General features: G+C 41.2%; 1 protein-coding gene across 3 annotated transcripts in view; it reads left to right on the top strand.

The window, feature by feature from the left end:
- cenpf (centromere protein F) overlaps positions 1-13,509 on the top strand; it is an 84,672-nt gene that overhangs the window by 15,906 nt on the left and 55,257 nt on the right. For all 3 annotated transcript variants that reach the window (XM_085981173.1, XM_085981166.1, XM_085981169.1), the window contains 5 exons: positions 4,179-4,375; positions 5,746-5,858; positions 6,309-6,400; positions 10,404-10,698; positions 11,760-11,962. In XM_085981173.1, the coding sequence (XP_085837299.1) occupies positions 4,179-4,375; positions 5,746-5,858; positions 6,309-6,400; positions 10,404-10,698; positions 11,760-11,962 (900 nt within the window). The remainder of the gene's footprint in view (positions 1-4,178; positions 4,376-5,745; positions 5,859-6,308; positions 6,401-10,403; positions 10,699-11,759; positions 11,963-13,509) is intronic.

Here is a 13,509-nt window from a genome sequence, read left to right as displayed (position 1 = left end):
CAGACATGACCAGTACCACGGTCATTAAATGTCTGAATGACCTCTTCGCCTTGTTCGGTTTCCCTAGCTATATTCATAGCGACAGGGGCTCGTCCTTTATGAGCGACGAACTCCGGCAGTACCTGCTCTCGAGAGGTATCGCTACTAGCAGGACCACCAGCTACAACCCCCGGGGGAATGGCCAGGTGGAAAGGGAGAATGCGACGGTCTGGAAGGCAGTCCTTTTAAACTTGAAATCTAAGGGCCTTCCGACCTCTCGCTGGCAGGAAGTCCTCCCTGCGGCGCTCCATTCCATTCGGTCACTGCTCTGTACAGCCACCAATGCTACCCCTCACGAGAGAATGTTCTCCTTCCCCAGGAAGTCCACATCGGGGATCTCGTTACCGACATGGCTGACTTCTCCAGGACCCGTCCTACTGCAGAAGCACGTGAGGTCCCATAAGACGGACCCCCTGGTCGAGAGGGTGAGCCTCCTCCATGCCAACCCTCAGTATGCTTACGTGGTGTACCCGGACGGGCGGGAGGACACAGTCTCCATACGAGACCTCGCACCTTCGGGTGCTCCCGAAACACCTCCCTCGCCACCCACCACTACCCACGCCTACCCCCAGTACGCTTACGTAGCGTACCCGGACGGGCGGGAGGACACAGCCCCCACACGAGATCTCGCACCTTTGGGCGCCCCTGAAACACTACCATTGCCATCCACCACTACCCACAACCCAACCCCGCTAGACGGCATGCCGCAGCCCCAGGACCCGTCATTGACCACCCAACCACTCCATGAGACGCCAGATTCAACGTTGGATGCTGCACCATCACCGCCGCCACCACGACGATCAGGACGGCATACAAGGCCACCTGATAGACTTACTTACATGAACCTTTAGTACACTTCACCCCGCCGGACTCAATTTTAAACAAGGGGTGAATGTGGTAAACCACTGTTATTGTTGTTCACTGTTGTTGTTGTTGTTGCACACTGTTGTACCTATGCATGCCTCAGCATGTCTCTGCTGGCTCCGCCCCTGGCTCCACCCACAGGCCCAGGTACAAAGGTGATTGCCCTGCAGCCCCCTGCTCTCTTGGAACCCAGTCAACCACGAGAGGCATGCTCTGTTCTTTGCTAATAAAAGCCTTTAGTTACTCTTCTAACTCTCCGTCTTTTATGAGTAATTGATAGCGCATCAGGATATATATATAGTAAGTGCAGAAATCCAGGTGAAAAGTGTGTACATTGGTTTCTTTCCATCTTTCCCATATCTGATCACTGTCTTTCAAACCAGTGATTCTTACAATAATTTATTTAGATGGTGGCATAATCAAGAATATTTCTTCAGTATTCACCACTATATTTTACTAAGATTACAGATCAGATTCTTTACTGTTACTGATTTTTATTTATGAATTCATAAATGAGGAACTTCATCTGCAGATTATTATTTCTGGTTGAGAGAACATTACCAAAAAAAAAAGTTTTCTTGACCAAGCAAAATTACAATAAAAAAAACCACAAAATACACGAGCTTATTAATGACCTGTGTCAATAGTATTTCTTATTTACTTCAAAGAATAAGTACCACACTATTTGGAGAAACTAAAATGCCGGAGAACAAACGTGGCAGTGCAGGGACAGAATAATGCCATGGTTTTAAAAAAAAAATGGTGTTTTTGGCACATATCAACACAGGGCTGAATTTTCCGTGGTGGTAGCAGGCGCGATCGATGGCGAGTTGGGTGGGAATTTTTTTTTGACCGGGTTGGGAACCTGCTGTTAACTCGCTCCCACGTGCCTATCCTACGGGCACATCTATCAGCGTGGAGCTGACCCGACCTGCAGCGGTGGGGGACCCAATTGAAACCATTATGAGGTACTTTACAGGCACTTAAGAGCCTTTTCCCCCCCCCCTACTTTTTTAAGTTCCCTGCATGGCCACGGGATTCATACAGCTCGGGAATCACATCTGTCAACCTGAAGTGCAAGTTCTGTGGCCATTGCTTCAGCTGATTACTTGACTGCATGGAAAACAAACCAAAATAAAAACAAGTTGATTACATCAGCTAACAGATTGATGGAGATTCTGTTCTACTTGAAAAGCTACTGGTAAATGTTAATTTTTCACTGGTCATTCTCTGCTGTTGCCTTCCAACTGAAGAGTAATTGCAGTGAATTGATCTGCACTATTAAAAATGACATACCATTTAAATAAATTTTTGTGTTGTTTCTGGTCAGGTTTTTCTCTCAGTATACTGCGATATTCCAGTTACACATTAAATCAAGTCATCAACTGTAACAATTTCATTCTCATCACTCATTACACCAGTTCAATTTGCTTTCAGTCCCTGAATATGACTATTTTAATTTTTCAGTCTGAGACTTTAGGGTGAATTTCTGCAGAGGTTCTCTCACTTGTCCGTTGTTCACTTCAACGGAAGAGCTGCAGAAATCCCAGAAACACATTGTAAGCACCACTTACACTGTTTGTCAGGGATTCCGCAGCTGTTCTGCTGAACCTGCATAAGATTGTAAATCCACCCCTTTACAATTCCATTTAAAATCTGCTTAATTTTATGTATTACCTATACACACATCTCTTTTATTTGTACTAGTTACTGATACAAAAGTCTATAGATTTATGACTAAAACACCAACAACTTCCCAATTAATGTACTTTTTAAATTATGTTCTTGATCATATTTGTAGATGGTCATATTACTTAATTTTATTTAAATATTTCTGTCACTGATATAACTTTTATTATATGATTGTACAGTAAAGATTCAACACTCACTATGTTAGATTGAACTTAAACTTTAATGTGGCCAGGGTCCCTTTAAGGATCCTGGCTTAAAACGCATCATGAGTGACGTCACCAGACCGGGTGGGCCAGGTAACTCACTGGGCGGGCTCAATATGCTCCATTAAGGTAAGTTCATTTGTACAGTGGCATGGAGCCAGCAGCGGGATTGGGACCTGCCCTGGACACTGCCCGCACCGGACCTGCCAAGGTAAGGAAAATTCCGGTCATAGTGTGGAATATTGATGTATTAGTTGAATACCCTGCAGAGTATACTGAAAACAAATTCTAGATTGTACCTTGTGTATTAGATTCATTGCTTAAGTTACAGTCTTGAAATCTGGAGGGGATATGAATGCCGGGGGAGAGAGAAAGATGATTTTCCCCAATAGCTAAACAATTTATATATGTAGATAACTGAAGCACGAAGGACATACAAACTGTAAGAATAAAGTAGAGCTAAGGAAGGGGTGTGAAATCCTTTTTGAGGGAAAACACACCAAAACAGAATTGAGTGCTTTTCATTGCATGTACTGTCCAGTTTCTTCCTGCCACTGGCCTCCAAATTGTGTCAAAATAATTTTCTTTAAAGACTTGCATTTATATTGCATATTTCTCTGAAAGGTCTAAAAGAATGCCACAAACTTTGAAATGGAATGATTGCTTTATAGGTAAATGAGGCAGTCAGTTTATGCAAGATCCTACCAGCAGCAATTGGATGAATGATCGGTTTTATTTACAGTATTTGGCGATGTTGGCTGAGGGAGTAATATTGGCCAAGGGAACTTCCTGCTCCTCTTCAACTAGTGCCATGAAATCTTGAATGTTCGCCTGAACCAATGGAGCAGGTAGACAGGATGTGTCCAAAGGATGGCATCTCTATCTCAGTATCTCAGCAATACGTCGGAGTGTCAGCCTAGATTATGGGGGTGAATTTCTGCAGGGGTGCTCCTGATCTTCTGCTATAACACCATTTGTACTGCTTTTCTGGGGTTTCCATTACTCATCTGCCCACAGAAAGTCACCTGGGAGTCCTGAATTCTTCTGATTCAAATGTGAGAGTGCTTGTGAGAGTGCTATCAACAGCCAAACAGACATTTCTAAATTCATGTTATAAGAATAGTTTGGTCTCGAATCTATTCTAGCTGTGATGCTCCCATGGTAAAATAGCCTGCTGACGCTCACTGGGCTGAAATAAACAGTAAACCACTTTGGGTGCATAGCACCAGCAGAATCATAGCCCAGTAACATGTAAAAGCCTTCAAAAGGGGAGCAAAGTGGGAGGCGTCATGGTTATCGTAAAGTAACCAGTAGCTCTTTCTTTCTATGGTAGAAAGTATATGGTTGTTAAATCATTTTCCATCACTGCTTGTAAAACAGGTAGAGAATGAGAAGACTGAAACAAGCGCTCTAAAGAGGGAGCACCAGAACCTAATAGAATCATGTGAAAACCTTGAGAGAACCAGGCAGAAGGTTTCCCATGAACTCCAAGTGAAGGAATCGCAAGTTAATTACTTGGAGGGGCAGCTTGCATCAAGCAAGAAACAGGTGGAAAAACTTGAGCAAGAGAGCAAGAGGTAAAGAGTTTTTTATACTGTGCTAATTAAATTGACTCAAGGATATTACAACCCATAGACACAAAGTGTCAAGATGGAACTGCTTGGTGCCAAAAGACAGGGATATAGCACTCCTGAAAACAAGATGGTGGCCCAAATTAGATTTTAAGTAAGCCTGTACCAGTAAACTTTTTTTCCCACATTAATGTAAGTCTTCTGAACATAACCTCTAAGTAGAAAACACGTGACAGTATTTTATTGGTTAAAAATGTAGGGCAGAATAAGTTAAAAGTTCAAATAAATTGCGAAGAAACCCGGTGCTACAATAGTTAGCCACCAGAGGGTGCTGTTTAAATTCACATGGCAGCTTAAATTCAACAACACAGTTGCAGCTTGAATTATTTTTGGAATAACAGAAAAATATTTTTTACATAGGGTGTGTTTTGTCCTAGATCTCTGGTTATGTCATGAATGTAAAGCAGTACTTTAGCTTACTTGGTTAAGTTGGTGATTTACTAAGATGCAAAGACCAGGAAATTCACAGTTTGTGAATGTTCAAATGGCAGTCAGTGTGCTACAAATGGCTTTAGTTCCTCTGCAATAAAGAGAGGAAAATTCATCATGCTTTCTATTCCTAATCAGTATCCAGTAATCCCTATTGAGAGTACACATGCATGGATGTCACGTTGAAGACAGTATCAGGCTCTGCAGTAATCATATGTGTGGTAAAATAGCCTGCTGACTCTGTCTCGTCTTAAAGCACAAATAATGGCCACTTAGGTTAGATACTGGAGGGTGATTGGCACCTGTAGAACTGTATCCCAGCAAGAAGTCAATGTCTTTGGGACAGAGGAAAGGAGAAAAAAATTGTTGGAAGAGGAAAATACCACTGTCGGCAAAATGATGTGACTGCTCCTGTTTTTCCTCGTTCATTTAACCTCCTTATGTAATGGCATACTGTACTCTGATTGATATATAGGGGGAGGGAGGGACATGTCCCTGTAACAATTTATTGCAAGTTACCCATATGAACTAGTGTGTAAACAATGTGGTGTGGTATTGGGCCAGAAGTAGTTATGAGCTATAAAATAAAATTGGTGGCTAGATTACATTTTACATTAGCCATCTTTGGGGGTGGGGGATATAGGTGCAGGCAATTAATGGTAACGTGAAGGTATTGTATAATTATCTTAATAGCGAAGAAAACTGATGCAGACCAGTCATTGTGTAACTCACTTTTTTTATTATATGGACAGGCTGAACTACATCTGAGATTTATTTTCTACTTTATTAGCCTTTGAAATGAAACTATGTAAGAATTATTCCTGCTTCTGCAAATGAAAAGACATAGATCATACTGTCGTCTAACAACCTGCACTTTTGCTTTACAGATACAAGTCTGAATTTGAGCGAAGCCAGCAGACTGTAATGCCAGCAGATGTACAGTCTACAACGCCACAAAGAAACCTCTCTGGCTCTATGACACCAAATCAAACTGATGCTGGTAAGCTTGGTTAGAGATACTATTGTCTATTGTATATTAATGTTTTAAAGGTTTCAACATTGCAAAAAAAGTCACAAGTGTTAGCCGTGGCTTATTGGTAGCACACTCGCTTCTGAGACAGATGGTTATGTATCAAACCCCACTCCAAGACTTGAGTACATAATCTAGGCTGTCTTTCAGCCGATTGCAAGGCCAATTATAATGCCCCTTGCAGCTGCCCTGGCTAAGATCTGCCAATATATGGGATCCTTCTGGTCTGCATGATTGGGAATACCAAGTGATACATTAAAAAAATAACAGCCACAGCTGTACTGCTAATTAGAGAATGCAGTCATTGTTATTTTTGCATAATGTACTAAAAGATTTTAATATTTTTGTGAACTTTTGTGAAGCAAAATTAGAGGAGGTTGTTTGATACCAAGTCATTTTGTTGATTCTCTTCTCTTCCAGATTCAAAACTGAAGGAACTGCAGGAAAAATATAGTAAAGAAGTGGAAGAAAGAAGCCAATTGGAAACGGAACTAAAAATAATTCAGGCCAAGGTGAGATAAATCTTTTCTGTCCACTAAAGAGAATATGCTAAAAATACACAGCAGATCTGTTGGCATTTAAAAAGAGATGGGAAAGGTGGTGACTGAACTGGGAACTGTTTAATTCCCTCAACATTAATTTAAATGTTATCTTTTGAAATGCTGGTGTATATTTCTATCTTTTTTTAAACTTCAGATTTATTCATGGCATTTGGAGCTTTTATTTTCCCTTTTTATCTCTTTTTTTTGTCTACTTTTAATTCCTTGGTTTCATTCAGAGTTTTGAAATGTATTGTTTAACACTGACTAGACCTATGAGGGTGAAATTTGTCTTGTTGGTAGTGCAAAACGGGCAATAGTGGATCGTCCGCCTACATTACACTCTGCCCAATATTTTTCTTTACTATTGACTTCAATGGAAAAGAAAATGGGGCTGAGTGCAAAGTGTGCTGCCGATTCGCTGTTGGCCGTTTTGTGCTACTGTCCAGGACAAATTTCACCGCTGCCTTACACTTCTTTCTTAACATACTTACTGAATTTTTTTTCAGGCACAACGTAAGTCTAACTTTTCAATCACACTAGAATGTAGTTAATTTGTTATATTTCTCTTTTTGAATTTAATAAAAATGAGATTGACTTTGAGAGCTAAAGTATTGGTTTTAAATTTCTTTACCTTTTTGATTGATGGATGCAAATAAGTTGATAATGAATTTAAAAGGAGGACAAATCACCTTATTTTCATCAAGTGCTTGCTCATCTCGCCTCCGTGTACCCATCTGTGGTTACTCTGTTACTCTTCAGAATTGCTCCCTTTGCATATATGAGATGCAGCTATTTGATAGAGATAAGTTGCATGATAAATATCTTTTTTTGTCACTTATGAACGCAACACCCAATTAGTGCTTGTACATCCTCCCTGTTACTTTCCTCTTTCTCCTCTCCTACCGCACCCCCCCGCCCCCCCCCAACCCAATGAAGTGCATCCATGCAATATGCTGGACTTCCCTAAGCAATCCAGAATGGAAGAGGCCAGATTTGTGGCTGGGTTTTTGGAAAGGTTGGCTGTATTTAAATTCTGTTTTTCACTAACCCTGCTTTCTGGTTTGCTTTCCAACTATTTTATATAAAAAAAAACTTTTTGTGCCATGGAATGGTAGAATGTGGCTTCATATCCATGGTTTCCTGTATAGTGGGTTCTGATTTCTGCTTTGCCATCAGGGAGATTCAGCCAGAAGACACTTTCCTGCAGGGAATTCAGGAAATTAATGGATTCAGTTAATGCACACCATTCTTGCACACTTCGAAATAGATAGTGCAAAAGTTGCATAGTCGGAATTGGTATGTAGCGTCATATCAATGATCCCCTAACTACAGGGGAGATAGCATAATACAAAAATTTGAATTTGGGAAAATTCATTGTTACTATGGTTTGGTGCAATAATTGCTAATTGGTGATCTGTTTTTATCAAATCAATAAAATTCCAATTTCTTAAAATTAAAACCTGTTTAAGAAAAGGGAAACTCAGGCACTGAGGCTTCTTTTCTCCGCTATCAACTGTCTCCTTAAACCCTTCTCCCCTTACCTCCAACAAGTGTGAGGAGCTCATGGACTTCTTTGTCACCAGAAGCCCATCTGTTCAGGTACCTCTGTTGCTTTCCCTCCTTCCCCTTGCTGCCTAAGGCCTGAACCCTTATCTCTCGTTTTTCTCCCATCTTTCTCCATGCCATCTTCGAGCTCATCACATCTATCAGACTCACCTTCTGCTCTCTTGACACTATTCCCAGTAAACTGCTGACCACCCAACTTTCCTTCCTGGCCTCCATGCAAACTGACATTTTAAATGGTTCCCTCTCCTCTGTTCTGTCCCTTGTTCCTTTTTAAAAACCACCATCATCACCCTTTCTCAAAAAACCCATCCTCAACCTATCTATCCTTGCAAACTACTGCCCCATTTTCAACCTCCCTCTCCTCTCAAATGTGCTTGAATGTGATATCATGTCTCAATCTGTGCCTATCTTTCCTGGAGTTCCTTGTTTGACTCTCCAATCAGGTTTCCACCCTTGCCACAGCATTGAACGACCCTAACCAACATCATAAATGAAATTTTTCTGTGACGGTACGTTATGCCTCCTCGACCTGTCTGGTCAGCCACGCCATCCTCCTCCAATGATTTTTCCTCCGTTGCCCAGCTCTGGGATTACCCTTGCTTGGTTCCACTCATACCTAACCAGAGCATCGCCGCCAACGGCTTCTCTTCCAGCCCACACACCATTGCCTCCGGAGTCCCCCAAGAATCTGTCCTTGGCTCCTCTTCCTCATCTACTTGGTGACATCATCCACAGACATGGGGTCAGCTCTCACGTGCACACTGATGACACCCAGCTGTACATCCCCACCACCTCTGTCATGAGGGAGTGGTTAAGTGTATCAATGGCTGCAAAAGTATTGTGGCAAATGGAGGGCCAAAGGCTAGACAGTTGGGATTTAAAAAGTGCAGTTGTAAATAATTTGGGTTTGAGTTTTCTCAGGATGGACAGAAGGAAGTAGGGCTTTAAGGGGCAGGGGGATGTGGCTGGTGAGGGATACGAGGAAGTGGTCAGAGATGCCCTTGCCTGATTGAGACCGTGGTAGTAGAGAGATCACGGGAAATGGCAAGGTTGAGGGGTTGGTTGTGAGAATGGGTAGGAGAGTTTATATAGAGGGAAAGCTGTAGTGTGGACCGGAAGTCAGTGAATTTGGAGGAGAGAAGGCAAGGAAAGCTGAGATGAATATTTAAATAACTGAGGATGAGCAGATGCAATGTGGAGGCTGAGCGAGGATATCTTGGTGAGAAACTTCAGGTGGGGCTTGAAGTGATGGTAGACAACAATAATTTTAAAGAGGTGAGTGGGTAGAACAATGTGAGTTGCTTGAAAGAGGAGAAAGTGCCAGAGGATTAGGGGGAGAGACCAAGGTGTAATTTGGTGATAAGAGCCACACCATCACTGCAATGGTTTGGCGGTGCAGGTGATGAAAAGTAAAGCTTGGTGGGGAGCCTTCACTAAGGGGCAAGATGCTGCCATCCATGAGTGAACAGACATTCTGAAGGTAGGTGCAGTGATAATTGGTCCAGTGACTGAGTCAAATAGGGCACTGGTAGTTGAGGTGAGTGGGACGATAAGGAGATTTGAGGTCAGACCCCAGCGGGCACTCGAGGCAAGCAAGTCTGCGAAATAAGAGGATGGGGCATTTGGCATTGCTGTTTGTAAGGAGGCGGTGACTAGTACCTGAAATTTAAAATTCTCATCCCTGCCTTTAAATCCCATCATAGCTTAACCGTGCCTATCTCTATAACGTCCTCCAGCCCTACAACTGACCTCTCCCCTTGAACTCTTCATTCTACTAAATCTGGCATCTTATGCACCTCCCCCTCTCCTTTCATCCCACCATTGGCAACCATGATTTCAGCCACCTAGGCCCCATGCTCTGGAATTCCCTCCCTGAACCCCTCTGCCTTTCCACCTCCCTGTCCCCTTTAAGACCCTCATTAAAATCCACCTCTTTAACCAAGGTTTTAGTCGCGCCTTCCCCCCCCATTGGTGTCCATTTTTTGGTTACACCTTTGTGAAGCACTTTGGAACATTTTCCACGTTTAAGGCACCATATAAATGCTAGCTGTTGTGGTGGTGTCTCGTACTCTTTTATAAATGTAGGAAGACACTTCCCCTGGCGACCTGGATGGTGCAATGGGTTAGCACACTGTCCTGCTTCTTTTGGGACCTGGGTTTGAACTTCTGTTGACTGTAAGGGGCTCCACATGAAAGTCACGTACCAGTTCCAAATGTGTCCCCATCACACATCTCAAATTTGGAATTAAATTGACAGTTTTGCTCTGAGAATGTAGAAGAATGGCTTGTGGAAATAGAAGTTCTTGCGCTGATAGGGGTGTTCTCAATTTAGGATTAAGGCACTTTGTTGTAGTGGAACTTTTGTTGGGAAAACGCCTTCTTGAATTAAGTTTTTACAATTTTGCAGTTGATCAACCAAACACAACCTCATAGCACCATTAACCATCGGAATATTGCACGGCAGCGATCCTCTTCATCTGTGTTTCCATGGCAACAAGATCAGACTCCAAGTCAGCAAGCCTCCCATACACTGGAGACCCCGTTGAAGAGGGGTGTTTCCACGAATCTTCAATGGGAACAGGAAGAAACTCCATTCAAGCATTGTTCCAAGTCGCTGCAAAAGACCACACACTCTACAGGCTGGTTTAATAACAGTACAGACAGCTCCAAGCAGGAGGAACAACTGAAATTACAAAATCAAGGTATTGTAGTGACCAAAGAATAACAGTTTCTCATAATTAATCATTTTGAAAGATAAACTGCTTTTAGGAACATTTTTCTAATTCTAAGCAGCATGAGGACTAAGAGTGGTGTACAAGCAGTCATTATACCCATCTCCCTAACAATACTTCTCAATTTGTACTTCTCTCTTGCTCATTTCAATCTTGGTGGTGTCCTACAGTGTTCTCCAATTTCTCACCTGCTGTTGGCAACAAGTATCCTCAAGTTAATTCTAGCACAGCCAGCTGCAGAATTATACTTGCTTTATTCTACCCCAATAATGTACCTTGAATTCAACTTTAGAAGGGCCCCGTGTACAGCACCAGTGTGAATCTTATTACTTCCCACACCAGCAATATATTGATTGTTAATTATGTCCCAATTAGTATCAGTTTTGTCCTGTAGCCTTGAATCCACTAAGACATGGGTCGAGATAGCCAAGCTCACTTCATAGAAGATTGTTATAACCAAGAGAGACAAAAAAAGATTCACCCGATAAGTCTGGACAGGATTTGAATGCAAGCTCCAAAGATTGAAGAGCAGTGTGATAGCTCACCCAATCCTAAGAATCATTATGTAGTAAATAATGTGTATTTTCCAAGTTATTAATCTTTGTACTGCTGTAAATCTACATCTCCCCATTTTCCCCTATGGCTTTTTCTAAAAAAACAGAAGTGTTTGAAACTGAAATTGAATTAATAAGTTAGTTATCCTAAATTGGATTAAATCAGCTAGTTAAATGTGTGAGGAATCCTTAAGTTTTCTTCACAAGCTTACAGCGTGCTCATGAATGTGCCTCTCCCCTCCTCTTAAAAGTATACTATATAATGCAAATTGATAATTTTTATTTGTGTATTATAGTGGATATGTAGAATTACACTCTCTTTACTCAAATATTCTCTATTCTTGTCATAATGTTAGCCATTACATTGCTCTTGAATGAAATGGTTTAATAAAATGTTTCAGATGGAGTAAATGATGAGTTGCTGTACTGTAGCAGTATCTAAGTACTGATGAACCGTGTTCACTTTTTTTTTTAAAGAACTGCAAACTAAAGTTTTGGATCTGGAATTTCAACTTCAAGCTCAGGAGAAAGAAATAAAAAATCATATGAACAAGCTACATGAAATTCAATTCCAGTTTGAGAAAGCTAAAACAGATCTTTCAGAGAAAGAGTGCAAACTGAGTAAGTGCAGAGATGAATTGACCAAGGTGACTGCGCAGTGTGAACAAGCCAGTACTAAGGTACAGTAGGATGAATTAATTCACTCTCCTTCAGTTCCTAATTTTTCAGCTTTTCAGATTTGAATACCAATATGTTCTATGATTGTATTGTGGCTAATCTGATTTTATTCAGTCTTTAAAAATCTGTCCAGTGTGCAGTTTTTGGAATAACTTTCTATAATACTCTTTAATGTAACACACTTGCTTGAAACTCATTTGTTCTTAAGTCTTGTGTTGATATTTTATCTCATGAGTTTGTTACATCAAGTCTACAGAACAGAAACAGGCCATTCGGCCCAACTGGTCTATGCCAGTGTTTATGCTCCACACAAGTGTCCCCCCACCCCTCTTCATCTAACCCTATCAGCATATTCTTCTATTCCTTTCTTCCTCATGATTATCTAGCTTCCCCTTAAATGCATCTATGCTATTTGCCACAACTACTCCTTGTGGTAGTGCATTCCACATTCTTGCTACTCTTTGGGTAAAGAAGTTTCTCCTGAATTCCCTATTGGATTTATTAGTGACTATCTTATATTTATGACCTCTATTTTTCCATTCCCCCACAAATGGAAACATTTTCTCTACATATACCCTATCAAACCCTTTCATTATCTTAATGACCTCTATCAGGTCACCCCTCAGCCTTCCCTTTTCTAGAGAAAAGCACCCGAGCTGTTCGACCTTTGATAGTTCTGGTGTCATCCTTGTGAATCTTTCTATTTTGCACCTTCTTCAGTGCCTCTATATTTTTATAATATGGAGACCAGAACTGTGCATAGTATTCCAAGTGTGATCTAACCAAGCTTCGATACAAGTTTAACACAACCTTTTTGCTTTTCAGTTCTGTCCCTCTAGAAATGAACCCCAATGCTTGGTTTGCTTTTTTATGGCCTTATTAACCTGTGTTGCTACTTTTAGTGATTTGTGAATGTGTACCCCTAGATCCCTTTGCTCCTCTACTCATTTAGCCTCTTATTATCCAAGCAGTATGTGGGCTCTTTATCTTTCTACCAAAATGCATCACCTCACCGTACCTCTTTGTATTCCCTTTTGTCACCCTCTTTATTGCCTATGTACTTGGAGTATGACTTTTTTCTTCAGTTTCAATTTTACCTTTGTCTTTATTCCACCATGGTGTTTCATTATTGGCTAGTTTGTTGTTTTTTAGTGGAATATATTTCTCCTGAACTCTTGATCACTGTTTTAAACATTTCCCATTGCTGTTCAATCTCTTTGTCTATTATTTATTCCAGTTTACTTTCCCTTGTTCAATTCTCCTTCCCTCCAGGTTAGCTTTTTTTTCCCCAATCTACTACTTTGGTCTTTGTTTTACTTAATGGTTTCATGCCAGCAACCATGTCTGTTTTTCTTGCACGAGATAGTGGGTGTGGGCGAGAAAGTGTAGGTTGCTTAAGTATTCGGAAACTGCAACATAACTACATTTAATTGGATCCACCCTCTAATTAATGGTCTTCATTTTTGTTTCCCAATATCAATGGAAACTTGTTTCATTTTTAAAACTACGTTGGAAACTAGGTACAGGAAACTTTGTGCTATCCGGCACC

Source organism: Somniosus microcephalus, chromosome 3 (genome assembly GCF_052327205.1).
Source record: "Somniosus microcephalus isolate GS21.2 chromosome 3, FLI_Smic_1.0, whole genome shotgun sequence".
NCBI classification, from domain to species: Eukaryota; Metazoa; Chordata; class Chondrichthyes; order Squaliformes; family Somniosidae; genus Somniosus; species Somniosus microcephalus.
Note: the sequence above shows the minus strand (reverse complement) of the source record. Positions and strands in the feature narration are given on the sequence as shown.